Source organism: Fundulus heteroclitus, chromosome 3 (genome assembly GCF_011125445.2).
Source record: "Fundulus heteroclitus isolate FHET01 chromosome 3, MU-UCD_Fhet_4.1, whole genome shotgun sequence".
Lineage (NCBI taxonomy): Eukaryota > Metazoa > Chordata > Actinopteri > Cyprinodontiformes > Fundulidae > Fundulus > Fundulus heteroclitus.
Genome location: NC_046363.1, coordinates 18,551,363 through 18,577,840, shown reverse-complemented (window position 1 = coordinate 18,577,840; position 26,478 = coordinate 18,551,363). Strand labels below are relative to the sequence as shown.

At 38.5% G+C, this 26,478-nt stretch overlaps 2 protein-coding genes across 3 annotated transcripts; both read right to left on the bottom strand.

The window, feature by feature from the left end:
* Nucleotides 1-2,868: 2,868 nt before the first annotated feature.
* Nucleotides 2,869-14,166, bottom strand: paqr7b (progestin and adipoQ receptor family member VII, b). Of its 2 annotated transcripts, none has more exons than XM_012854499.3 (2): nt 13,993-14,166; nt 2,869-4,962 (listed from the first exon to the last, which is right to left on the bottom strand). In XM_012854499.3, exon 2 carries the CDS (start codon nt 4,947-4,949, stop codon nt 3,891-3,893), a length of 1,059 nt encoding a protein of 352 aa, XP_012709953.2. In that variant the 5' UTR covers nt 4,950-4,962; nt 13,993-14,166; the 3' UTR covers nt 2,869-3,890. The 2 variants fall into 2 exon arrangements, with proteins under 2 accessions (XP_012709953.2, XP_035987600.1); XM_036131707.1 differs by lacking the exon at nt 13,993-14,166 and adding an exon at nt 13,386-13,579.
* Nucleotides 14,167-20,128: 5,962 nt separating this feature from the next.
* On the bottom strand, nt 20,129-23,205 carry stmn1b (stathmin 1b). Its single transcript, XM_012854498.3, has 5 exons — nt 23,068-23,205; nt 21,442-21,485; nt 21,061-21,233; nt 20,749-20,940; nt 20,129-20,653 (listed from the first exon to the last, which is right to left on the bottom strand). The coding sequence occupies exons 2-5, from the start codon at nt 21,455-21,457 to the stop codon at nt 20,594-20,596; spliced, it is 441 nt and encodes a 146-aa protein (XP_012709952.1). The 5' UTR covers nt 21,458-21,485; nt 23,068-23,205; the 3' UTR covers nt 20,129-20,593.
* Between the last annotated feature and the right edge of the window lie 3,273 nt (nt 23,206-26,478).

The window sequence follows — 26,478 nt, the reverse complement described above, 5'->3', positions numbered from 1 at the left end:
ATGAATATTGATCATTTCTGACATTTGAGATTTTATGATAAAAATCCAAGTGACATTTGCGATAAAGCCATGTGAGTCTCATGGAGAAAAGAAAAGTCGACCCGGGACTCTGAGGACAATAAATGTCCCCGTCAGAGTAACAAAGCAGCAGTATGAAACAATGTATTTAGTCACAATAAAAATCGACAAAAATATGAATGCACTGTATTCCAGTAGAAAACAACAACAGTTCTGAATTGTGTGAGATGTAGTAAAAATGAGACGTAGCTCTCTAGAGAGAAATGTAACTTATTTACAAGGTAAGAAAAAAGTGCAAGGCTAAGCTTTCATTGACATTCACACACTTAACATCCAGAGTATGTACCAAAGGACATGCGTAGAGGCACATAAAAGAAAGACAAAAACAAAACAGGAAAAAAAAAACCACATCTAAAACCTGAACGTTCCAACTCAGACTTGGCATTTGTGGCTCAACTCTCATCCCCCTCACTAATTAAAAACATGCACGCAAAGCACTGACATCATGGGATGTGAGGCAAAAGCTGACGTTTCAGCCCTTAGATCAAAAATGACATGGATTATTTTTCTTACGACGACGAAAAAGACGCCAGCAATCCACCACTGAACCAATACAGAGTACCAGCCTCCTCTTTAAAAGGTCACCAAATAAATATGTAAGCTTGTATAAATACAACACGTGGTTCTTGGAAAATCTCTAAATTATCCTCAATAATGCTGAAAATTCTTGCCAGGCATTGTCATTACCTGGATAAATGAAATGGATAGTTTTGATTTTTTTTTTTGTTGTTGTTGTTGTTTTAACAGAGGTTCTTTGAAGTTATTTTCAGTAATAGTTCCTGTAGCCGTCCTCGAATGTGAACTTAACTTGTTTTTACTGCTTTTCTCCAGATCAATTCAAAATATCGACGTTGAACCACAGGTTTAGTCAAAATAACCTTTGTTATTCCTGGAGATGGCAGCCCTGGAGCACTCACCTGTGCAAATGCTTCATTTAAGAGTGCTTAAAACCTCTAAAGATGGATACAAAAGAAGATTTTTATTTTAACTTGTAAGATATTAGATGCCTGTGACCTTTATAGGTAGATACAGTAGAGTTTCTTTTATCCAGAGTCAAAACAGCACCTGTTAATGTTCATGGTAATGTGACAGAATAGAAAAAGTCAGAATGGGATGATCTTATTTTACTTATTTAAACATTCAGAAAGCTTTGAATTCCATTATTGGTTGTATTGAAGGCATCAAGCCTTGAATTTAAATCTACTGTGTATTTTAAAGAACTGGTCTGAAATTGTTAAATATGGAAACGACCTCAGCCAGGTGATAGATTGTTGACATTTTTGGAACTGAAATGAAGTCTCTGTGATGTCTGAATGAGAGTGAAAAAAAAAATTATACCTAATCATTATTGGCTGTATAAGTCTTTAAAGGTATATAGCCACATTATATGCTTTAAAAAAAAAAAAAAGACCGAAAACCATTTGATCATGATAAAATAAGGTTATATAAACAAAGCCTCCATCCTGGTAATGTTTTGTTGGTCCTTTTTGGGGATAAATATAGCTCCGGCGCCAGGAATTATTAGCAGATATAAACATATATATATATATATATATATATATATATATATATATATATATATATATATATATATATATATATATATATATATATATATTAGACCAACGATCTACAGCAAATTGAAGAGCTCATATCAGAACATTTACTCACGTTAATGAACTCTGCGGTCACATCTGAGCAATCAACAGGTTTAGTGTCGGCTTCAGTGACTACCAGAGGTCATACTATATTCCCAGCGACATTTCAGTCTTTTAAAAAGTCAAATAATGTGGCTATGCAGTTTTTTTACGCAAATGGTGGGGACATCGTCACAACAAATATAATTAAAAGATTAGAGGAAATGTGGGTTAATTATAATCAAAATGAGCAAAGCTATATTTAGGAACAGCATAGCAATTACATGTTTTCCTAATATCATACAGCTCTAGTCTCAAGGCTGCCTCTGATTGGTGGGTCAGTCCCCCATGTCGGCTTCTCCCCCAGAAGCTCATGAAGCTTCTGCTGAGCTCAGACTCAGACTAAGCATCAGATTCTATCAATCATACTGGCTTGACAGATTTAAAGAATACTGAACCGCCTTTCGAGATTCAGGTTTGAAAACTGTTTTTGCTGTTTTGTTCGCATTTTTATCTGCATCATCTACTGAGTTGTCTGTTTTTCTATGGCGCTCCTGCAACATTTATATTTTCTCCATACACACAGTGACGGTTCCTTCAGCTTAAACTACTCAGGGTAGTTTCGTCTTGCTGGATTTTTAAATCCGTCTCATTGTGAGGGCTTCATCAGATTAGCTGTTACCTGAGGTGGGACCTAGTCATTACCTCCACAGTCTCAAGTTGAGTCACAGGTCAAGTCTAAGTCCGTTTAATTTTCAAGCCATTAACTAGTCATAATGATTGATCCCTGAAACACTATACACAAAAAAGTAAATAAAAACTTGTTTGTTCAAGTGTCACAAAGCATCTAAGCAAATGTTTTCTATAAATGTTTAACTTTTTTTTTGAAGCCTTTCAGCCTTGCTGACTGGCACCTTGTTCAGGATGTACCTGACCTTCTGCTTGACTGCAGCTGGGACAGGCTCCCCAACCCAGCTGCCAAAAACCTTAATCATGACGTGCCAGAAGAAAATTAATGAATGGATAAGTGCAATCATAAAACAACTTTTACAGGCCAATAAAGAAACTGATAATTTATATAGTAGTGTCTTACTTCCAAAAAACAGTAACTAGCTAAAGAAAGTAAGTCATTTTCCAATTTTTCCTCTCAGCCTTTTTTGCATCAAATCTATACTCAATGAAACAAAATATTATTTTATTTGTAGAACTATTCCTTTTAAAACCTGTAATTCAAAATAAAAACATTCTTCAGCATCGCCAGAAAGCATGAGGCATTTCGGGAAAAAAGCCATACATATCTCACACAAATTAAAACATAAATGAGGGATTCTTAGTTCAACACCATTTATCACTGTAGTTATCACCGCGTGGATGACATGCAACACTTATTAAGGGGTGAAGCATTAATGATGTGGGGATATTTTATTTCTCAATTATTATTTTTGACTGTAATTAGAACATTTAAAATCCATGTCAAGTCACAGGTCAGTAGGAATCAAGTCAAAGTTAAATCTGTGACTCAAGTCTGACTTGAGTCAAGTCATCAAGTCAAAGGCTAACATGGCTCCTAATTATTTAATTTTCAACAAACTCATCCTCATATAGCATCTGTCCACAACAGGCAAGGGAATTATTACTTATAATAACTTTATAGAACCTCACAAATCAACACAACCCATTAAAGACAAATAGATTTGCTGTCATACTCAAAGGCTGGGTAGAAATCTGTAGAAAAAAGATATTTGCTTGTAATTATTAGAATCCAGTCTATACATTTTGAGTGAACTGTTTGCATAACCTAAAATGCTACAATCTGATTAAGGCAGGCAGCGTATACAGAATAAAGTTTAAGAGGGCGTTTTAAAATACCTTTTAATGTATCTGCTCACCTGGATTAAAACAACAGTTGTTGCATGTTAAAGTAAAACAGCTGATAAGAATCTGTGTGGCTACGGACGCAATCCAAGTTTCCCCCTGTTCCTCACTGTAAGTCACAAAATCACATCCTCAGTCACGTTACTTCACGGTAGTTTGGCAAGAGAAATAAGCAGAAGTCACCGTCACAAACCAATATTTCTCATAGACAAAAAAAAAAACATGTTAAGTATTTTAAAACCATCACTACTGAGTAAAATAAATTAACCCTTCTCACTTTTGGATCAAAAACCCCCGTCCTCACTCCTTCTTCTCGCAGAGGGCGGCGCGCACGCGGTTGCGCACGTAAAACGCAGTGAGAGCGCAGCAGCAGGTGGTGAAGATGAAGAGCGCCACGGCGTCGTGGGCGACGTCTCCGTGGAGGCGCTCGTAGAGAGGGCGGCGCTCCGTGAAGTCAGTCCGCAGGGCTTCAATCTGCATCAGCGTGCACACCACCACCAGCACGTGGAAGATCTGGTGGCCCTGCCCGAAGAAGTCACACCTCCCAGGGAGCAGGCTCTCTGGGTGTGGGCAGCAAAAGAAATAGGCGCTGATTAGGAAGAAGATCACGTGGTAGACGTGGTACAGCACTATCGGGTCGGAGCAGCCCTCCCAGTAGCAGCTGTAGATGCGGTGGACCACCGGGCTGATGTCTAAGCAGTAGGCCAAGGCCGAGGGCACCACTTGGAGGAGCTTGTGGGCAAACTTGGGCAGGTCGTGCCTCGCGTATTTACCGTAGCAGCACCCAAAGCAAGTGAGCCAAGCCAAAAATGCAGCAGTGTGCAGGAAGAACCCCTGCACCGAGCTGTGCCACTCCTTCTCTATCGCGTAGTAGTAGTGGGCCAGAGCGCTCCCGTACTGGTAGACGGACACCCCGACATAGTCGAGGAAGTAGAAGGTGTAGTACGAGAGCTCTGATTTGGCGGACAGGAGGTGGGCAAGAGCACTGAAGGAGAGGTAGGTGAAGGCTGACAGGAGGACAATGAAGAGGGGCTGGGCATGAGGATCACGCAGGAAATCGACCGTTTCTGAGATCTCCTGGCACTTCACGAGGATGATGAGGGCTGCCAGCAGGTGGGTCCACACATTCAGGGTCTCGTTGTGCCTCTGGAAGAGGGTGAGGAAGTAGTACCGCCAGCTCTGATCTGTCTGCCTGTAGCCCGTGAGGATGTGGCGCTCGCGGAACACCCTGGGGACATCGGAAATCTTGACAGTGCAGGGCAGCGTCGGGAAGGCTGACTCGAGCAGCTGCGGGATCTGTCGGAGCTGCTGGGCGTTGATGAAAAGCCGGCCAATCTGCTCCATCACTACCGTGGCCATTGCAACCAGGAGACTAGAGGGGAAAGAGGAAACGGACAGCTGAGTCTGACAGAGAACACTTCTGTGTATTTGTGCCTTTATAAATAGCATTAGAATAAACATAATTCATTTAGGATTGCTAAGGATGCAACATTAAAATGGCATAATATTTATTTTCAAAGTGAAGTCAGTCTTGCAAAGTGCCATATGGCAAGTACCTTAGGCTTGACACCCTGTATCAATGTCATTTTGAAGTAGGAGAGGAACTAGTCTTTGAGTTATTGGTCGGTTGTGTTTAACAACCACAGATTAGCTGACAACATGACAACATGCTTTGAAGAAACCTCCTCTACTTTAAAAGTGAAAGAGTGACAGACAACAAAATAAATTTTCCCTGCAAAGAAACTGCATATGGCTTATTATTAGCTGCTATGTTAGCCTCTGTTTCAGAATGTCATAACAACACCACAGTAAAGGGCTTTATAACCTGTTTTCTATTAATTAAGTCTAGACTGTGGCTGTGTACCTCTAGTTTGAAATTGGAAATATTTAGACTTCCCTAACTTGAACCTGAACAGAGCTTCTGTAAAGCACAGTTTGAGTTTCATGAACCTTTCTTTTGTGTAAGCACAAAAGCACACATCATCAGTGTTAATTGACAGTAGGACCACCTAAGAACTACCATATTTGGATTATTCAAGCATGGACTAAATTAGTCACCACTCAATACTCTTTAAAGCACAGTTAATCTTTATCCATCTTACTTTCACTATTAAATATACCCCTGAGTTCTACTGTTGTTTTTCTTCGATTTGATTTGGTCAAACGTTGAAGTGATCGTCTACCATGATCATTTAGGGTTTTTTTTCCCAATCAGATTTCTTCTTTGCTTGATGCATGTCAATGATTTGAATCTTCTTAAACAGACTGACATCTTTCCACAACCACAGGATGTTTCGACATGGGTGTTTCGAAAATGAGAAGCTAGTCATTGCATCAGCTGGGGTTAAATAATATGTGGCCAGCTGAAAGATGAGCACCCATGCAGTGATTATCCAATTGGATGCTCGTACCTATTTGCTTAGTTAAATCCAAGTTGCAGCCTTTGTTCTTGGCCAGGTAGTGTATTATTTTTGCTGCTGTCTTTCGACTACACAGGTGTAGCTTGTCTAGTTGAACTAATCCCATATTGTTCATTTTCATACAGGTGTTAGGTTACTACCAAGGTTACTATATGTATATCAAGTTCAGAACCAAAGTTGTCTCCAACTAATACTGATTTTGACAAGATTTTCCCAATTCGGCCAAATACACTACAAAAGCTTCGAAGAAATCATTCACCAGCTAAGTTCCTCCTCCTGCTGCCTTGATGTTCTACCCACAGCTTTCTTTAAGAAAGTTTTGCCTGTCAAAGCGTCTGATTTGACTCAGATAATTAACACGTCCCTTCTGTCAGGTGATTTCCCCCAGTTCCTAAATCCAACAATGATAGAACCACTGCTGAAAAAGAACAATACCACAGTACAGAGACTGCCCTTGTCAAGGTATTTGACAGAACCACACTGCTGGTATTATTGGACCTCAGTGCAGCATTTGATACTGTCGATCACTCCATACTGTTAGAGCGCCAAGAAAACTGGATTGGCCTTTCTGGCACAGCTCTCGACTGGTTTAAATCCTACTTAAAAAAGAGGGACTTTTTGTGTCAGTAGGTACCTTTACATCCCAGACGACAAAAATCACATCTACGGGTTCTCCAAGGGTCCATCCTGGGTTCCCTCCTATTCAATATCTACATGCTCCCTCTTGCTCAGATCATAAAAAAATAACATCAGCTACCATAACTATGCAGACGACACACAGCTCTACATCACCATGTCACCAGGTGACTTTGAACCAGTTCAGGCACTGAGTAAATGCCTAGAAGAAATCAATACGTGGATGTGTCAAAACTTTCTTCAATTGAATAAAAACAACAAGTAATAATTTTTGGACCAATAGAGGAAAGAACAAAAGTTAGCATACAGCTTCAGTCGCTTCAGCTAAAAACCACTGATCAGGTCCGAAATCTGGGTGTAGTGATGGACTCAGACCTGAACCTCCAAAAGCATCTAAAGACAGTTACAATGTCGGCTTTCTATCACCTGAAGAACATTTCCAGGATTAAAGGACTGATGTCTCAGCAGGATCTGGAAAAACTAATCCATGCGTTTATTTTTAGTCGAATTGATTACTGCAACGGTGTCTTCACAGGTCTGCCTAAAAAGTGGATCAGACAGCTGCAGCTGATCCAGAACGCTGCTGCCTGCATCCTCACTAAGACTAAGAAAGTAGAGAACATCACCCCAGTTCTAAAGTCCTTACACAGGCTCCCTGTATCTCAGAGAATAGACTTTAAAATACTTCTGTTAGTCTATAAATCCCTGAATGGCTTAGCACCTAAATACATCACAGACTTGTTATCAGCGTATCAACCATCCAGACCACTAAGGTCATCTGGCTCCAGCCTTCTCTACATACCTAGAACACGAACCAAACACGGAGAAGCAGCATTTAGTTCCTATGCTCCACTTATCTGGAACAAACTTCCAGAAAACTGTAAATGTGTTGAAAGCCTGAGTTCTTTTAAATCAAGATTCTAAAACACATTTGTTTAGGACTGCCTTTCACTGTTCTAGTTAAACTGTTTACTGTGTACCATTAGTTTAAGCTTGCTGTCCAACTGTTTTTAATATTTGCTTTTAGTTCCCATTTTCCCATGCTTTATTTTGTTTAAAATTTTCTACATTTTATTCCAACTTGCTTTTATTCTTCTTTGGTTTAATCATGTAAAGCACTTTGTGTTGTCTTTGTACTGGAATGTGCTATACAAATAAATTTGCGTTGCCTAGTCTTCAGGTTGTTTTTCATGTTCATTTTACGATTCGCAAATTTCACCTCCATAACTAATGGGTGTGTTTGCATGAGATTTGTTTAAACGTGAACTACCTGCAATGTCAGCAGACTAGCTGCATTGTTGTTCTGTCAGTTTACCATAGATGTGCAAACTGACCTGAGTAAAGATAATAAGGTGGCTTTAGTTCGACCCTAAAATGTATGCAGTTACACATGTTTGCGGTGTGTCTGTCTCATTACACTTGCGTGTTCACCACTGAAAGTAATAATTTAAGATTACAAACTACTCCAAATAATATTATGATTAAAAGAAGATATTTGAAAACCCACAGATTATTCCCTAATAAGTGGTATAACTGTACATAGTTGAAGCAAATAAAGCCTTATTCTGTACAAGAGTCCACATTGTGGTTTAAAACCAATAATGAAAAAACAAACAAAAAAATGTCTGCTGTATTTTCGCTTTAAAATACAAAATATTAAACTGAAAAACAAACTGTTTTTGTTAAGGTCGAAACAGATGAGCAAAAATATCAACTTTCTGTTTGTTTCATGTTTAAAATATTAAAAACATAAAATTGCTGGCCAAGAGAAATAAATTAGTTTTGCGATGAAGAAAATAAACACCATTTGTGAAGTGTGCACAAGAGAAAGCTCCTTGTACAGTCCCAGTTTATGGCTGCAGAATAAGTTTCCTGTATAGAAATGTGAAACAAAACAAGCCAAATGTTTGTTTTGTCTTTACCAGAGTTTTTTATGATTTTTCAACTATAAATTAAATCTTATTTAATTTTGACTAATCCGTTTTTGACCACAAAAAATAATTTAAATATTTTGTCTTTTAAAACTATAATCAAATAACCAATTGTTTCTTGTAGCTTACTACTGGTTTCTGATTGTGACATTAACTTCAAATACATACACATAGACTGTAAAGGAGCAGTCTGAAATTAATATTAACAAAATTTCTAGAACAGCAATAAAACCCTAAGTGAATCAGTAACAGCATTTAAACTTTTTTTTCTATCCCTTCATTACCTGCAAGTAATGAGTTTGTTAATAATAAACCATTACAGCAGAATAAACCAAAATTGTCCTCAAGATTTGACAAAGTATTGGACTTTCTCCCAGTGTGCTACTGTAAGGCAATACAAATTATATCTACCAGATTATAGAACACGGGCTTTTGTTTAAGTCCGGGTACATCCAAGACAATAGGGATATGAGATCCGATGAGGTTTATAAGATTAAAAGTAACTTTTGAAAATAACAACCTTTAAGCATGTGTTAAACAAAAAAATGTATTGATAATATTCTAATCTATAAAATTAAATGTACTATTTCCATAAGCTGTAAAACGAAAATCATCATAATTAACCAATATAAACCCTTGAAAACATCAGTTTACAGCATGTGTAATGAATCTATATAATCAGTTTCTCTTAGTAAGTTGAGTTGCTGAAATAAACAAACAAATAATAATATTCAAATGTATTGAGACACACCTGTGAAACCTTATAAAATCACATAATCACACTTAACTAAACTAAATGTCTCACTTATTGGCAGCACCAACGATTCCTATAAAACAAATGTAACTGATGCAATCCATAACTTTCTGTTTTTTTTGGGATAGAAATATGATATACAACACAGGTCAATTTCTTGTAGCCACTGTTCAAAACATGAAAGACAATTGAACATGCTATTCAACTAAAGAAGGAAAAGCAAGTGAATACATTTGTAGCTACACTTGGCATTTTAACTGTGACACAGTCATGAAAGTGTTTTTTTTGTGCTTGTATGCTGTATTCTCTAAACACCAGTCAGTCAAAACACTGAACCTAATTCTGCTGGAGGTTTCCTCCTGTTAAAGAGGGGTTTTCCTCTCCACTGTTGCTACATGCATGCTTGGTATGAGGCATTGCTGCAAAGTCACCAACTCAATGCAAATGGCTGTCCACGTCGCTACACGCTCATCCAGGAGGAGTGAATGCTGCAAGTCAAAGACTCGATGCAATCTCCTGGGTTTCCTTAGATAGAAAACATTTTTTTACTTTTTAACCAATATCATTCATAACCAGGATCAATTGGAATTGAATTGGAATCTGTCTGTATGATTTATTTGCATTGACCTTCTTCTTGTTTTTCGTAAAGAGCCGCAAGAAGACATATGTTGTGAGCAGGCACTATATAAATACACTGAAATGAATTTAAATAATTATATTAGTCAGGAAGTCCCTTCATCGCTGCCAACTTCTCACTTACTCATGCTCATAAAATTAAAAAAAATATATAGCTTCTGAGTAATCACTAAACTATACATGCATCAGCATCAACTGCATTTGTTAACTTCTGGGCGAGAGAAGAAAAGGCTGAGAAATTGCACCTATTTTATCTTGTCTCTGATTTTTTTTAATAGGTAGATCATGTAAAATTGAAAAGTTACTGTACAAGACTGAAAAAGAAAACAGGTTTTTGGTCATAAAGAGGAAACATATTTACAGACACATTCTTCTCACATGCACATTAATTGTCCAATTTACAATCAGATTCTTGCGAATGTGTTAAAATAAGTTTAACAAATAAATAACTGACGTTATTCACCGTTTATGACTGATATGTTACAGTGTTACTCCAAACTCTTTCAAACTTCTTTGTAGTTACGTAAGATGGTAGTGGTGGACAGCTTTGAGACAGGAAGAGAGGAAGGTGAAGGCTGACAGAAAACCTGCGAGTCATATGATCTGAAACGCTATGTAGCTAAACAGGACTCCTAACAGCAATTATGTTTGGTCACGTCTGTTTGTTTTTGCAGAGGCTTGCAGTCAAAGCCACGCCTTTTTTTAGTTTTACCCTGTGTGACAGTGTTTGGATTTCACTTACAAGGTATAATCACTCGCATAATGGTGCTACAGCTTACTGATCAGATCACTGAACAACTTTTCATCAGTAACCCATGTTTATTTGCATTATAATTTGACATTAAAAGGACTTCCAAATGGGAAAGATAAAAGAACATGTGATTTAAGTAAGGCCAGTGTGTGTTGATCTTTATAAATTAGGAAATAGTGACTTGCATAAACTTGCATATTTGGTCAGACTGGTATTTAAGTTTACAAACAAATATCCATGAGAACCTATGCTGGATGATGACCCATAATTATCTTACCACCACACACAGTGTGTGGTGGTAAGATAATGTTGCACTTTAGTTTGGTACAGGCTCAGTAAGAAAGCCCCCATTTGTAGTATCTGTAATGCACTGTAATGCACTAATGCAATGATTAGGAACAGACGTAAGGGAGCCAAGTCACATACTATGACTATAAAAAACAACAAAGAAATGTGTATTCATCTTCAAATAAAACAATATACACCAAGAGTTAATCCTGAAAGTATTTATTAAGTCCTTTTTTAGCCTTAAAGGAGCAATATGTAAGATATTTACGGCAAAATCACTCTAAATCATTCTCATTTGTCACCTGAGATGGACGTAGCATTCCCTAAACAATTGGCCTTCTGTATCAACAATGTATTAGTCACGTTTTTCTCCTATCAAACCTAGAGATACAGTTCGGAACTACTCCGGTTCAGAGTGTAGCCCGTGTTTACTTCCTGGTTCCTGAGCCAATCATACGAGCGTTCTCAGGGTCCAAAACAGAGCGCAGCATTTGGTATTTTATCTTGGCAAAAGAGCAGCAGTCTGCAAACATGGAAGCACGTAAGAGAAGCAGACCAGATATAAAACATCATATATACCCACCCTGTGATAGTAAAAATTCAATGTAGTTTCACAGCCGCAGGACTTTTGAGTAAATGGCGGGTCTCCGTAAAAGGCATTCTGTATTTGTTGTTCTGATTTTAACCACTAGGTGTCATTATTAATTATTGTTCCTTTAAAATAATCTTTGCACCAGGCACAATCAGCAGACATAAACATGGTTGTGCCGTCTGCCGGCAGCAGCGTGGGACTATCAGAAAGTAAGATTGCGACAATTGAGGCAGGTGCTGTTAGAACCAGTGGACCGTTCTGCAATACCTCGCACTGAAGTGACATCTCGGCGATATTCTTGTCTTATCCCTCTTGGTATCAATTTTTTCTGCGCTTTTTCACACTTGCTCTTAGACCTCTTTCTTTTCGCACCTCCACAGGATGTTGCTAACTCGCTCGGCTCCATTGCCTCTCCTTGTTTACTCTTTGCGCACATGTGCAATATCATACTACCGGTCACGTGGTCTTGTTATGATAAATATACACAAAAGCGCATTCGTTTACTAGCAAATAGAGCAAGAACAAAGTGTAAAATGCAGGCATAAAGTGTGATAAGCCAACAGGGGGCCATCATTTAATCATAAGACCTTTGCATGCAGAGAGAACTGCTGGCATACACATTTGGTAAAGTCATAGTATGTGACTAGGTCCCTTTAAAGGGAAGTTCTGAATTGCTAAGTGAGGGTTTGTTAAAATGTTGTAAGCAGTTAATATCCTAACTTGGAATAACCCTCTTGATATTTTTATTTTGTATAAATCTAGATTAGGCGGTCCAAGAGGTTGAAGCTAACGGCTAGACCAAGAAGGGCCAAGTCCAAAGCAGATTTTTGACCATGTTAAAACAAGTCCAATCTCGAAAAGATCTTGGCACTTTATGGGAACGATAGTCTATGAACCTTTAAACAATTGTTATATTTAAATTTTTTATGTTTAATTACACCAAACCAATGATTATTTACACATGAAATCAAAGAGAGGCAATGCACAACCAATCATCTTCCTGTACAAAATATTCTGCTAGAAATGAGAAAGGACAGTAAAAAAAATCAATAAAATAGCATTAATTTAAATAACTATAATATTTATGCTTCTTAAACCACCTTACTTTTTTATCAGTTATTCTGACTAGTGTTTTTTATAAGTTCTCTTTTTTTTATATATATAAAAAAAAAAGGAAGATCAGTGGTGGTGCACCAGCTCCAACCTCCATTTCCTGTTCAAAGAATCATCAGATTATGTATAAATAGAATTGCAACGAAAGATTTCGAAGCTTCATAAAACACAACTTGCATAAACCACTCTGAGTTTTCAAGGCCGGAGCTGTTTTAAGACAGCAGAAGTCCGCCCCTCTGTGAACAACAGCTACCTTTAGCCTCCATGGTGCAACTCTTCTGGATTTAAGCTAAATGAAGACGTATAGAAAGTTTATATAGCACAGGTAAGATATAAACTGCTTAGAAGCTTTTAACAGAAAAGAATCATGCACTGTCCTTTTAAAATACACCCCCAAAAAAATTATACAAAAATTTTTTTTTGTCAGAATCATGACTTGAATTAGGCACATGGTGGGTTTTGAAGGCTAAGGTAGTAACGTTTGTTATCTTATTTGCGAATGGTAACTATTATGGCCTGCAAAACAGATAAGCTTATATTCTGTCGGTTTGATGCAAATAGGCATGTACTTGGGCTCCTGGTGTTTATATTCGACATTTAACAATATTTTCACCACTAAGATGAAATCCTGTAGGCCACTGTCTATATATTTGGAAAATATCTAACACTGATACCTGGATCATTTATGAGCTCCTGTACTTCCTTCCTCTGCGCGGTGGGGAGGGCAGCAGGGAGCTGAGGCAGATCAGACACTGTGGGACGAACATGTGCAGAGGATGAGGAGGAGAGGCGTGAGAGATGAATGGAGCATTACGTAACATAGCTCCATCCCAGGTCCACGCCCTTCGGCGTCCAGCCCTGACATCCTTTACAATGTGCGAAGATGAATAGGCAAAAACGACGCCCCAAACGAAATAAAGCGGGTTTATGTGGGTCTGTGCGGAATAAAAACCGGCCCTGAATGGGCCTGTTGCTGCTGGAGGCAGTCACGGGCTGATCTGCACCTGATCGCCAGGCCGGTTTTTCATTTAGAGAAATGGAAAATAAATGTGCAGTTGCGTCCGAGATGAATGCGCTGCTTGCTCTTATCTCCGATCATATGAAACCTCCAACAGCGCTTGGTTAAAAAGAAAAAAAAAGAAAAAGAAATCCGCTGAACAACGGGGGGTGGGGGGGTCTGGTTTCGAGGCGCTTCTCTCAGAGACGCCGCGCCATCTACATTAAAGCGGCGAGATGCCTTTAATGCTGCAGACTAGATGAGCGCTTATAGAAATCACCTACCTGTCCGGGGCGGAATCAGTACGAAGCGCCAGATATAGCCGTCGATGAAACAAGCGGAGCCGCGCAGAGCATGGATATCATTATTTGATGGGCCGGACTGGCAGAAGATAACCGTCACTAGAGCAGCGGAGGCTGCAGCTCGGCTGCCGGAGGAAACCAACGCGCTCTGACGGACAGCCACTCTGGCCAATCAGCGCGCACGCTGCCCCTCTTTCTTGTGTTAGAAATTATTGCGTCGACCAATCCCGTCGTCCGCCCGTCCCTATAAGACAATGCACTGTTAACACAAATTCTTCCACTGACACTCAGCATTTCTGTCACACAAGAGCCTAATGGGTGCTGATGGTACTGAGCTGTCACTGTTCAGATCATAATCAGCGGATCTGTTAACTGGTTTTCATTTAGTCCTGAATATTTTGAAAGCTTTTGTAGCCAGGCCTTAAATTCAGTTTAATACATATGTAGGATCTTGTTTTAAATCCCCTTTTTTTTAGACAATTGTGCGCAGATTATGAGTTTCTAACACTGGTATAATCAATCAGGCTTTTATATAACCCCGAACTTCACACATGTCATCGTTCCTGTTTCCACGTGCGGACATCTCACCTGCAACCATGGTGATTGGTCAATTTGACTGTTGCCTGGAAACCACCACCCACAACAGCAAAGGTTAAATGGACATCACTTTCACCAATACCATATCTTCAATATCTTTCATTGTATTGCGATTACACATAATTACATATATATGTATATAATGTATAATGTATAATATGATTGAACTTGATTTTGTAAAGTGCCTTGAGATGACATGTTTCATGATTTGGCGCTATATAAGTAAAATTTAATTGAATTGAATATATATATATATATATATATATATATATATATATATATATATATATATATAAATATATATGTGTGTGTGTGTGTGTGTGTGTGTGTAGAGAGAGAGAGAGAGAGAGAGAGAGAGGAATATATCTACATATAAATATATATATAAAGATGGATAGATCTATATATATATATATATATAGGCTCAAAAAATAAAGGTACTCCTAAAATAACACATTCTAGATCTGAATAAATGAAATATTCTTATTAAATAAATTGTTCTTTACATAGTTGAAAGTGCTGATGAAAAAATCACACAATTATAAATGATAATAAAAGTTGTTAACCCAAGGACGTCTGGATTTGTAGCCACACTCAAAATTAAGGAGGTAACAAAGCGGCTTCAACTTTGACGTAATCTCCCTAAAACAAGTCCAAATGAGGCTGAGTGGTATGTGAGGCCTCCACCTGTCTGTATGACTTCCCTACATTGGGCATGCTCCTGATGAGGTGGCAGATGGTCTCCTGAGGGATCTCCTCCCAAACCTGGACTAACTAACGCATCTCCAGCTCTTGGACAGTCTGTGGCAATGATGGATGGAGCAAGACATGATGTCCCAGATGTGCTCAATAGGATTCTGGGGAACAGGTGTGCTGGTCCATAGTGTCAATGCCTTTTTTTGCAGGAACCGCTGACACAGTCCAGCCACATGAGGTCTAAAGTTGTCTTGCATTAGGTTTGTAACATTTATAAAAATATTTAACAAGCAAATATCAGTATCATTTCCTACTAGTTCACAGCTATGGGCTACACAGTACTTTCCTGATGACATAGGTTGAGATTATTGGATTTAATGTGACAATATGTGAAAATGTACCAGGCATAGGAATACGTTTGAAAGGCATGCACTCAGATCACAGTGAATATCATTTAGGAAGCAAACCAATCGATTTTTCTGCTTGGTTGCCGAAAGGGGAATCAGTTTCATGGTCTATGCTCTTCCTTGTTTCACACTGAGTAACAACACTTCCTTTGTTGCTCTCACTCTGACTGACAAACCCCTGTTGTTTCTGGGTTTTAAAAATCCTGGAGAGTGTATACTCCTTACACACAGATGAAAATATGTTGGTCTTTTGGGTGCCTGTCCACACGAGGATCGCAACTATGGTGGACGTTGGCTGTAAGCATGTTTTGTCAAGAAATGCTCTGGCTCGACGACTCCAAGGGTATGTTTTTGCAGGGTGTGAAGGTTTATGAAGCAACATGGCAAAACTAAGTAACTTCTGCAAACACACTGTGAGCACTCATATAATCTTATGGTGTAAAACTCTTAAGAGACTTGAAAAACAAAAACTCATGTGAAATGAACGAACATGTGGAAATATGCAGGCATTTTACACTTACTAAACATACTATGTGTTTTCTCACTAATGCACAGTGACAATGAAAACATGGCTGGTGGGTAAGGATTTAAGCTTCAAGATTTTGGAGCGTCTTTCCGTTTTAGGTGCATTTGTGTTGACGGCGTCACTAAGAGGCCCAAGAATCAGGCTGATCATTTGGCATTAGTTAGCATCATGGTGGACAAGCAACATTGATATAGACCGTAAAGCCATCAAACTGTCATACGTGTTCATCTCTGCAGAACCGCCTTCGTGTGTGTTAAGAAAACAAGTAAACATCTTTCAAGAGGCAAATGTATTTAATAAATTGGAAAAAGACAAAAAATAAATAAATCCTTATCAGTTTCTATACACCTTATATGATGTCCAGGGGCAGTTCTAGCCATGTGGGGGCCCTAAGCGCAAAGGCTTTTCTTCAATGCGCATTTACATGTTAACTTTGACAGCTCTATTGCTGCAAGGTTTTTTCAACGTTCGCGTTTCTACGCCATTTTTCATTCATGTACTCATGATTTTGTAAACGTATCACCTTTAGTCTACCTTTTTTAACTACACAGTTACATTTTGGGATCATAGTACACAACAAACCGCAAATAAACGTCCTGAAACACAGCAATGCTAATTAAACTTGGCTGATATTTGGCCGACAGTTGATGGCAAAATGAAATAGCAAGCCCCAAGTTAAGCTAGGTCAGACAAATCTTAAGTCGGAACGTAAGCACAGACTTGCATACAATTTGGGCAAAATGTTACAAAATTAACAATTGTTATTCAAAATAATGTCTTACATGCAAGCGAGGCGTGAGCCTCATCCTACTAATTTCTCTTTCTTCTCTTTTCCGCAACCAATTCTTGATGCCGTTTTGCAAGGCCATATTTTGTGCTTTTATTAAATTTATTGCGCGTGCACACAGAACAGATGGAATCTGTTGGAACCACTCCAACTCAGGGTACAGGCGTGTCTCTGGCTGCAAGTCTGTGCTAGAAACCTAACAGACAAAAACAAACCTTTAAAACTCAGAAGAGACTCCTCCTTACCTCCCCGGGATGGTAGATCACGCCGTTCAGGTTTTTTTACTCTGTTTATTTCCCAAAAAGCCATTGCAAAGGGAAACGGTACTTTGTGACAAAGTTTGATCCGACTGGTTTATGACCCTCTGACCCCCAATCATAAATCGACCCCACCCGTTATTCTTCCCACTGTACCTATTATTCTTTTCTTGAAACAATTACTAAAACGTTACAGTTATACATTTTGTTACATTTTTTTCCATATTTAGCTTTAAACGATGACTTTTGAACTGTCATCTTGACTAAACCTTGTTGCAAAAAAACATTTTAGTAAAATCTACTAGAAAAGCAACGATTAAAGTGTCTAGCCTTTATTTCTGTGCTTTTATTCCTACAACAAAGGTCAGTTTTACTAAGTAAACAAAATCATTTGTAAACTACAGACCAATCACTTTAACAGGTCTCTATTTTCAAATTTCCTTTATCCTGAGTGAGTTCTGTGCAACAACAGCAAATCTCCTTGTATGGTGCCAAAAGTTGTAGGAAAGAAACCTGCCTAAAACTATAACCCCCAGAGGTGAGACGATCCCTTCAGACCTTGTCTATAAATGCTTCTGAAGCAAATCTGTCAGACATATCGCACATATATTAACTGCAGCAGTAGAACAGGCTCCAAAACAAGCAATTAGTGAGATCTTTCTGGTTTCATTTCTAATCATTACAGGATGAAACAACTTACAGGATGAAACAGGGAGGTATCATCCCTGCGGTAACACATCAGGTGCCGCTGCTGCCTCTGAGTCTCACTTCGTCCGTTTGGACATCTCTACTTCAATCTGCCACTGCCAAATGGACGGGCAGGGTGCTTGTTGGGAACACCCATTTACTACTGTAATTTGAGGGTGTGTTTGCTGTCAGTTGGTACATGGAGAGTGGTGTAGGCAGAGAAATAAAGTGACAGATGAGTGCAGTTTAGTCTGACCGGATAGCCTTTTATCTAAAAGGCAGGCTTGTGGGCTAAACCTCTGGTAAGGCTGTTCAAAAGTCAAGTTTAAAACTACATAGGCAGAAAAATGTATGTGAACCTAATTCCAAAAAGGTTCAAAAACAAAACAACTGGACTTCTTTCCGAAGTTTGAAGACGTTTCGCTTCCCATCCAGAAAGCTTTTTCAATTCAAAATGTCTGGAGTAGTGTGGAGTTCCAAGCTTTATAGTATTTCCCAAGAAAGGCCTTGTAATGGCTTTAGATAACATGCAAATTTAGATAAATTTGCATGTTATCTAAAGCCGATTTACATGATTTAGGGATGAAACACGGGCATACAGGGTAGACACGTTAATAGTTGCGTTTCCAATAGATGGTAATGACATGGTTTTTTTTTTTTGGCAAAAGTAAAAAAAATTAAACCTTTTTCTGAAAATGTTGTAAGATGTAAAAGATTCACTAACAAAGCGTGCATTGCACTTTACTACACCTCCCTGGGTGAATAATCTGAAAAAAAGGAAATGCTCCTTGATTATATTGTACAACAATGCTAGGCAGGCCTTCAGTTTGTTTGTCAAAACTTAAAATTTTAGAATTGATTTAAACAGGCACCGATTATAAGAAATATTAAATTTTATAACTGTACCCGTTATACTGTCTTTTATCTGAAAGCTGACTTGTAGGCCAAGTCAGGATAAGGTTAAGTCGAGGTGGCAGTTCAAAAGTCATCACTTTAAAACTAAATTGGCAGACAAATTTATCTGAAACTAAAAAAGTTACTCAAACACCTTTAGAGAAGTTTAGAGAGAGTTAGTCCCAAACTTTAATTTCACGGCTGAAGACTGCAAGCGGCCTGCACACAGGTCTCACATCCAGTACCGAGGGGTTGTGGAGTGTGTTTGTGTGGGGTCAAATAGATTCTGAGACTTAAGTTTTAATAAATATTACTCTGCCAGAATTATTTTAACAGATATCAAGTGCTCAAAATCCAAACATTTTATTTCCTAGTTTGATTCTTTCAACTAAAACAAATTTTCAAGTAAAAAAAAAAAAACATTTTAGTGGCTAGTGGGAATCTGAGTAAAAAAAAATTAAAACTCATAGCCATGAAAGGAGACAAAGCTGTTTGTATTTTCAAAAACATCAAACTCTTTATGGTATAATTCTGCTATGAATTTCAGTGTATGGAAATATCCTTTCTAGGTCTGTCCATTATGACGAAAATGTGTTAATTCGATCTAATACAGAACATTAAAACTGTTATGCATGACACAAACTTTCCTGTAAAAATCAGAAACAGGGGATAAACATCTTTATAAATTCTTTAGCTTTTTCATCCCTGAATGGAAACGTAACGTTTTTTGAAAGACATTTGTTTAACAAATGAAGAACTGAGAAGACTCTCTGTAAACTCTGTCGTTCTACAAATAGAAAGGTCTTTCAGGTGAAAATCCCGAATATTTACTTTTGATGTTATCTGATGCTGAGATGATCCATGGGCAGATTGTTGATTACTAAGAGGCTTTCATTTTAAGTGACGCAGTTTTTTTTTAAACACTAGGCATGCCTCAAGTACAAAAACTAACCAGGTTTGCCTCTCATTTAAAATCTAGAGCATTAACGTTTTTAGAAGACAAAACAGAACTGTTTTGTTGATGGAAATGTGTTGTTGCATACACATCAATATTGGATTGTTGTCATGTCTTCAAGACTATAAATCATAATTATACTTTAGAGAATATCAAAATCACTATTTATTTTAATAAAAAAAAAGTTTTGACTGGAACAAACTGGAGAAAAAGAAATTAAGCCGGCAAAAACTTTTTTTCTCTAACCAATTTGTGGGACAAGTGTATCCTGCTGGAACTCCTCAACCTCAATAAATGATGGCGGCCACAAGGTGTCAGTAAAGTCAAAGTATTTATTAACAGTTAAGTAACAGTTTTCAGTTTCAATGAAGATGTCAGGACTTGCTCAGAAAAACAGAAATAAGATTTAAGCGAAAATGTTGTGAAGCCAAAGACATCCACAGTCCTGAACAAACCAAAATGTTGGAAATGAATCAGGTTGGCATATAATCCTTGTCAGTTCACATCTCCAGCACAGTCATCCAGGAAATGCCCGTTAAAACGTTTTGACACTGGTAACTATAACAACCGATTTATTACATGGTATCGCCTTTATACAACTACAGTAAAGTCAGCTGCCAAACAGAACTCCAGAAGAAAACAAAAGTCAGACCACATATACAACTAATAAAACCAGTCTACAGCATAATGGCAACTGGTAATATTAAGATCTTAGAAGGCCCTCATACAGCTTATATCTTTGGAAACGTTGAAACCGTTACCAAGAGCAGAAAACGGCTAGTTATCTGTGTCTTTGATTGCCTCCTTGTTCTTCCTCACCTCCTGAAGCTTCTTATCCTGTTAAACGTTCGAAAACAACAGCAATTGAGTTAGTTTGCTATATTGTCCAGAATCATACACGGGAATGTGTAGTTACAGGATCAGGGTTTTACCTTCTCCTTAAACTTCTCGTTGAGAGCTGCCATGCGGGCGGAGCGGTTCTCTTTGTTCGCCTCCATCTTCTGGTTGAGTTTCTCCTGCGCCTGTTTGCTGAAGTTGCAGCTTTCTTCTATGGCCTTCTGGATGACCTCCTTCTCGTGCTCTCGTTTCTCGGCCAGATGTTTGAGGACTTCAGCTTCATAGCTCTAACAGGGAGACAGAAGAAGTCCTTCATTGTTGGTTAACAGTATAATTGTGAAATTCATTTCCTGTGCCAATAGCCATTTATGTTTTTGGTGGGTTTTTTTGTTTGTTTGTTTTGATACCCTGCGTCTTTCCTCTGCAGCTTCCAGTTTCTTCTTAATCTCATCAAGAGATGTTTCTTTTTTCCTGTTCGGGGACAACAGGAAGTCCGCCTTGGCATCGGGGGTCGAGGGGCTCAGGATGACCTCGAACGCCTGCCCTGACGCGCGCTTGTTCAGCTCCTTCACTTGAATGTCTGCAAAACAGGAACCTTAATCAGGTTTGGGTTTAAACAGGCCGATTGTCAAAACTTTGTTCAGTCAAACTGTGTGAATTAATAACCTGTTTCATTTTCCAAACTCAGATTTGGCGTTAAAAGCTCAAAAATAATTTTGGAAACGTTTAAGGAAATGCGGGCGTTCATAAGGTCCACTAAAAAGTGCATTTTAGCCGCTTACACTTACCATCACAATTAGCCATTTTTGCAGAAAGATTGTCTTTTAATAACCTGCAGGGAAAAGGAAAAAAAAAACAGAAAATTAAAATCTTCATTTCCATTTGGAGCACTCAGGAAAATGAGCATTTCTCTTGAAATAAAGCTCTATCAGAACGAGAAAGCTCTTATCTGACAGCAAGGCATGCACGCCTGTCTAACTTTAGACTCAAATCAGCACTCGCTCTATCTAACCCTAAACTGCCACTGGTGGTGCTTAGGTTGCTTTTACTGGTATTATTTATTTGCAAATGCAGGTTTGCCAGTGCTGGTGGCCACAAATTCAGTCTTCCATTTACTTTTTAGTTAAATTTAGGAATATTACAACCCACTGATTCTGTCTTAACTGATGTATTAAGTGACCAGGCTAAGTGACTGCTAATAAGGATACACTTAATGGACCTTTCAATTAATTTTTCCAACTTTAAAACTAAGGATTTTGTAATGTTTAGATAAAAAAAATTAAGATGTTTTTTAACTACTTTTTTCTCTTTTTTTGACAAACTGTTAAAATTCCTGCTATAGTACTACACTGTAAGTCATGTATAGAGAACCACTGTTCTAACCATTTCAATAATTATCAGACAATTAAAATATCAGTATTGATCCATTTTATAGGGAAACTGAAAATGGTCAACTACTTGATTTAAAAAACAAATGAGTTTAGTTACAGACAGATGAAGATATATTTAGTTGATAACTTCTATTAGGACAAAAAACGTCTGGGCTGCCAGTATAAAAAGTTGCAATGCGGCACACCGCGTTATATGCATATGTATGGTATCAGTAGGTGTCACTTATGAAGGCAAACAGACATGTTTTATTTATAAACAAAAAGCTGGGTGAGCGGGTCTATTATCTGAAGTTATATTTTCAAAACGTTCTAAAAACGGTTATACTTTTTTGGTAGTTTCAAATTGCAGTCACAGCATGACATTTTCCATTCAAAGCCAGTTCTCTACCTCTCTAAAGCCCCAGGCTTCAGCTAAAAGCACACAGTTGCCCCACAGAGAAAGGGGGCTAAAAGCTAAGCACCCGCAGCTGGAGGCTGCACACTTATTTGTGCAAAAAATGGTGGAGGGAAGGAGGGAGGGCCAACACAACTGCAGAACCCCCTGTTGTGTGCATTAAAAAGAAAACACTCGAGACTACATTAGGAATACCCAAAATATATAGATATTTTATAGTTGAAGAATGAAGATTTCTAGAGCAACTAAGTAAATTCGGTTACGTTTAGACAACATGAAACCTGGATTAACTTTATAAAAAAACAACGCGTCACCAAGTCAACGGTTTTTTTCTTGCAAATTAACTGATTTTGACTTTACACGGTTAGATTCGAAGAATAAATTACATAAAAAGGTTTAGGCCACGTTCAAAGTATTTTCCTTCATATACCGAAAGGTTGCTGCTGCTGCTGCACAACGGCCATGACAGTCACCCCTTACAACAACAACAAAAAAAGTGACTTTACGAACACCTTGCAGAGCCCTAAACGTTGAATAAACGGTCAACAACGAGCTTTAACGCTGCCAGAGCTTTTCCCGGGCGCTCATAGACTCGGAGAAGAAACGTGAATGAGAGCAATTGTTCTCACCGTCAAGTTCAGCTCGACTTGAAGTGCAGACCTTTTCAAAACCTTTGTGTCTCTATTCAACCCGCCAACATCTGCACCTTCGCGCACAAAACCTCCGAACCGTCAACGTCACCGCGGATGAGGGCGTGTCATTGGTCCGAATCAACCAATCACTGCGGCTGTTGCAAAGGGGAGCGCGCCAGCAGGAAGGTGAGAAGGCACAGCAAGCCAGACGTTTTGAAGGGAGAAAAAAAAAATGGCTCGTGTTTATAACGTTAACATAACACTTCCATAGTGGTAAATATAGCAGGTGTAACACTAATATGTGTTTGCTGGTTAATATTGCTTAAAACAACACAGCAGTGTCTTCCTAAATCAGAGCCAGGTTTTAACCACAGTATAACATTAATAACGCTTTAGTAAACATAAAGTCAAATCCACCATTAATATATTTTTGTTTCACACAGTGTAATCTTGGTTCTGTTTCATACATACACAGCCACAACTAGCATCAAAATCCTTATGGAAACTATTTCCCTAATCAAAATAAGGTTATATTCTCCCAGTATCTAACCAGTCTTTGACCCGTACAGTGAATTGCCACTTTGGCTTTGCTTCTAGATGTGATATAAGTAACATAAATATATATGTAGGTATAACAGAAATAAGCATTTCCTGATTAATATTCACACCTGTGTTGCACACTGGAGTAGTGTTGTTTTGCAGCAAGAGGGTCCTAAGTTTGAATTATGGCCTGGGGTCTTTCTGCATAGAACTTACATGTTATTATTGATTTATTCCCCCCCCCCCCCCCCCCCCCCCCCCCCTCATGTTTTCCAGTTTCCTTTAATGGTATACCATGACTCTTGGAGATTGGAGACTGGATGGAGATTGACCCCTCCCCCCCACCCCCCTTCCCAACTATGACAATAGTGCACAGATAAGTGGGTCTAGATCAGGGGTCACCAACCTTTTGGAAACTGAGAGCTACTTCATTGATACTGTGTAATTGGAAGGGCTACCAGTACTGACCTTTGAACTACAAGAGTCAGAGCTCACCTTAATGTTAACTCTTAACTTTTCATGCTTTTGTCACTTTTAAATCTATATATGCAGGAGGGATTGAAAAGGAAAAGCAACTGGATAAAATATTATATTAGACGCAGTTTACTGGTGGGTGGTGTTATTTTTTTAAACAGGCCCGAGGGCGCCACATGTGGTCCTTGGGGGCTGCCGGGTGCCCATGGGCACCATGTTGGTAATCCCTGGTCTAGATAATGGTTGAATGTATAAGATATAAATTTCAAATTATGTTATGCTGTTCATGTATATGTTTCATGTATTTGCTGTGCTGTGCTGTATGTGTATGTTTGGAAAGCATTGTGAGTCAAAAGTATACTGAGGCACAAGTAAACACTGGTTTAGATTATGTCAAATATTCGCAGCAAGCTGCAAAGAAACCACATGAGGCTTTCTGACATGATTCTGGCAGGGTGTTTTACGGCTCTTCTTATCGGGATGACAGAGTTCATTTAAATTGGCTTGCTTCCTGGACAGTTTTTCTTCATGCTCTAAAAAATGTGATTCATACTTTTTCAGCAGTGTTATTCCAGACAATGTCCACTTTGTTGTTTTTTTTCTTTGTTTTTTTCTTTCTTCCTATGATTAAGAGTTTCATGCGAGAAAAAAGATCTGAATCTAATCAGAAGCCACAATTGTTCCTCAAGGGATCCCAAGCAATAAAACTTAAGAAGCAAAAAAAAAAAAGAATATCTTTTCTCTGTGATGTGTGTTCTTAGTTGCAATTCAAGGGGAAAATATAAGAATATCCCAAAAATAACACGAGATATCAAAGTGTAAGAGTGTATGACGGGGAAGCAGGCATCTTGAATGCTGCATTTCACAGAGAAAGAAGCCAATATCAGTTGCTGCCAACCAAGTGTATCTACCACTGTCAGTAGAAATAGGCGATTGCAGATGTCTTGCATTTGAGAGTGGAAGTGCTCAAGAACTGACGACCGGTGGGTGTGCATAACAGTTGTCGCTATCTTCCACCATATTTGATAATGACAGTTCAGTTTCACTAAAGGGTCATGAGTGAACAAATCCTCTCAGACGGTAAGACCTTTCTGTAGAATTTGCATATTCCTTATGTGCTTGTTTGGGTCTGTGTTGGCCCTTTGGACTAAAAATCTATCCAGGGTGTACCCCTCCTCTTCCCCGTTAACAGCTGCAGTAGGCTTCAGTACCCCCGCAACTCTGAACAGGACAAAGAGGGCCCAAAAAAAAACAACTACAAGAGAGAACCAAGTGCTGTCGGCTACCAATTGTTAGAAAATCAATTCGATTCTCCGGGGGTTCTGCCACTACTTGACAGGCTTTCCTTTATTCAGCAGCTTTGAGCAACAGACACGGAGCTTGTGGGACGTTTAGAGGAAAGGACAGATGGCAGGTTTCAAACTTGTCGTGGACATAAGGACAATGAAAGGGCTCTTCTCAGTTTTACGTTGGCTGAAACAGACTTGCAAATGATCTATAAATATAGATTTCATGCGCAGTGCCTTGGAAAAGATTCAGCAATGATCGTTTTCACGTTTTGTTACACAACAAGCACAAATTATAATGTCCTCTATTTGGATTCTACAGCCATGTTCAATAGATGAGAGCATGAATTGCTTATTTTAGTAACTCAGTTTCATGAGCGAAACACATTGTTTAGATCAATAACTCACTGATGTTTTGAATGTTTCACTTCTGTTCATTATGATTTGTCAATTACAGCTAGAGAAAACATGTCAATTAAAATTAGGTTATTACACCAGACCAATGAGAAATGTAGAAAGTGGACTTGATTAAAAGTATGCGTGATACCTGCTTAAAGATAATTATTTTACTTCTAATCGGACAAATGAGCCTCATCAGAACATATATTCTAATTTATTAAACATGACTTTATATAAAAGACCAACACAAAGTGGACTAATTGCTATGTAGCAGGAAAGGATGTGTTGTTTGTTATTTTTACTCATTTAAGAACTTATTTGTGATGGGAACATGCATTCTGCCCTTTTAACAGTACTCTGATAGCCCTGAATGAAATCCAGTGCAAGCGATTGCCTTCAGAAGTCACCTATGTAGTAATTTAATGCCAGTATAAATTCAGCTGTTTGTTACAGAACATTGGTGAAAAAAATAGCTTCACCTAGAGCAGGGAACACATCGGGTAAGTCAGGGTTAAAGTTCAAAGCAAGTTTAGGTCATAAAATGTCACAAAAAGATCCCAAGCTTTTGACATCTCACAGTGCATCATTTAATCTATCGTCTGAAACCCAAAAGAGTCGGTACAACTGCAAACATAATACATGGTATTAGGACCTGCAAGGTTCAAGCTCAGTGGGAAAATCTGGCCTCTATGGAACAACCAACAGTGTT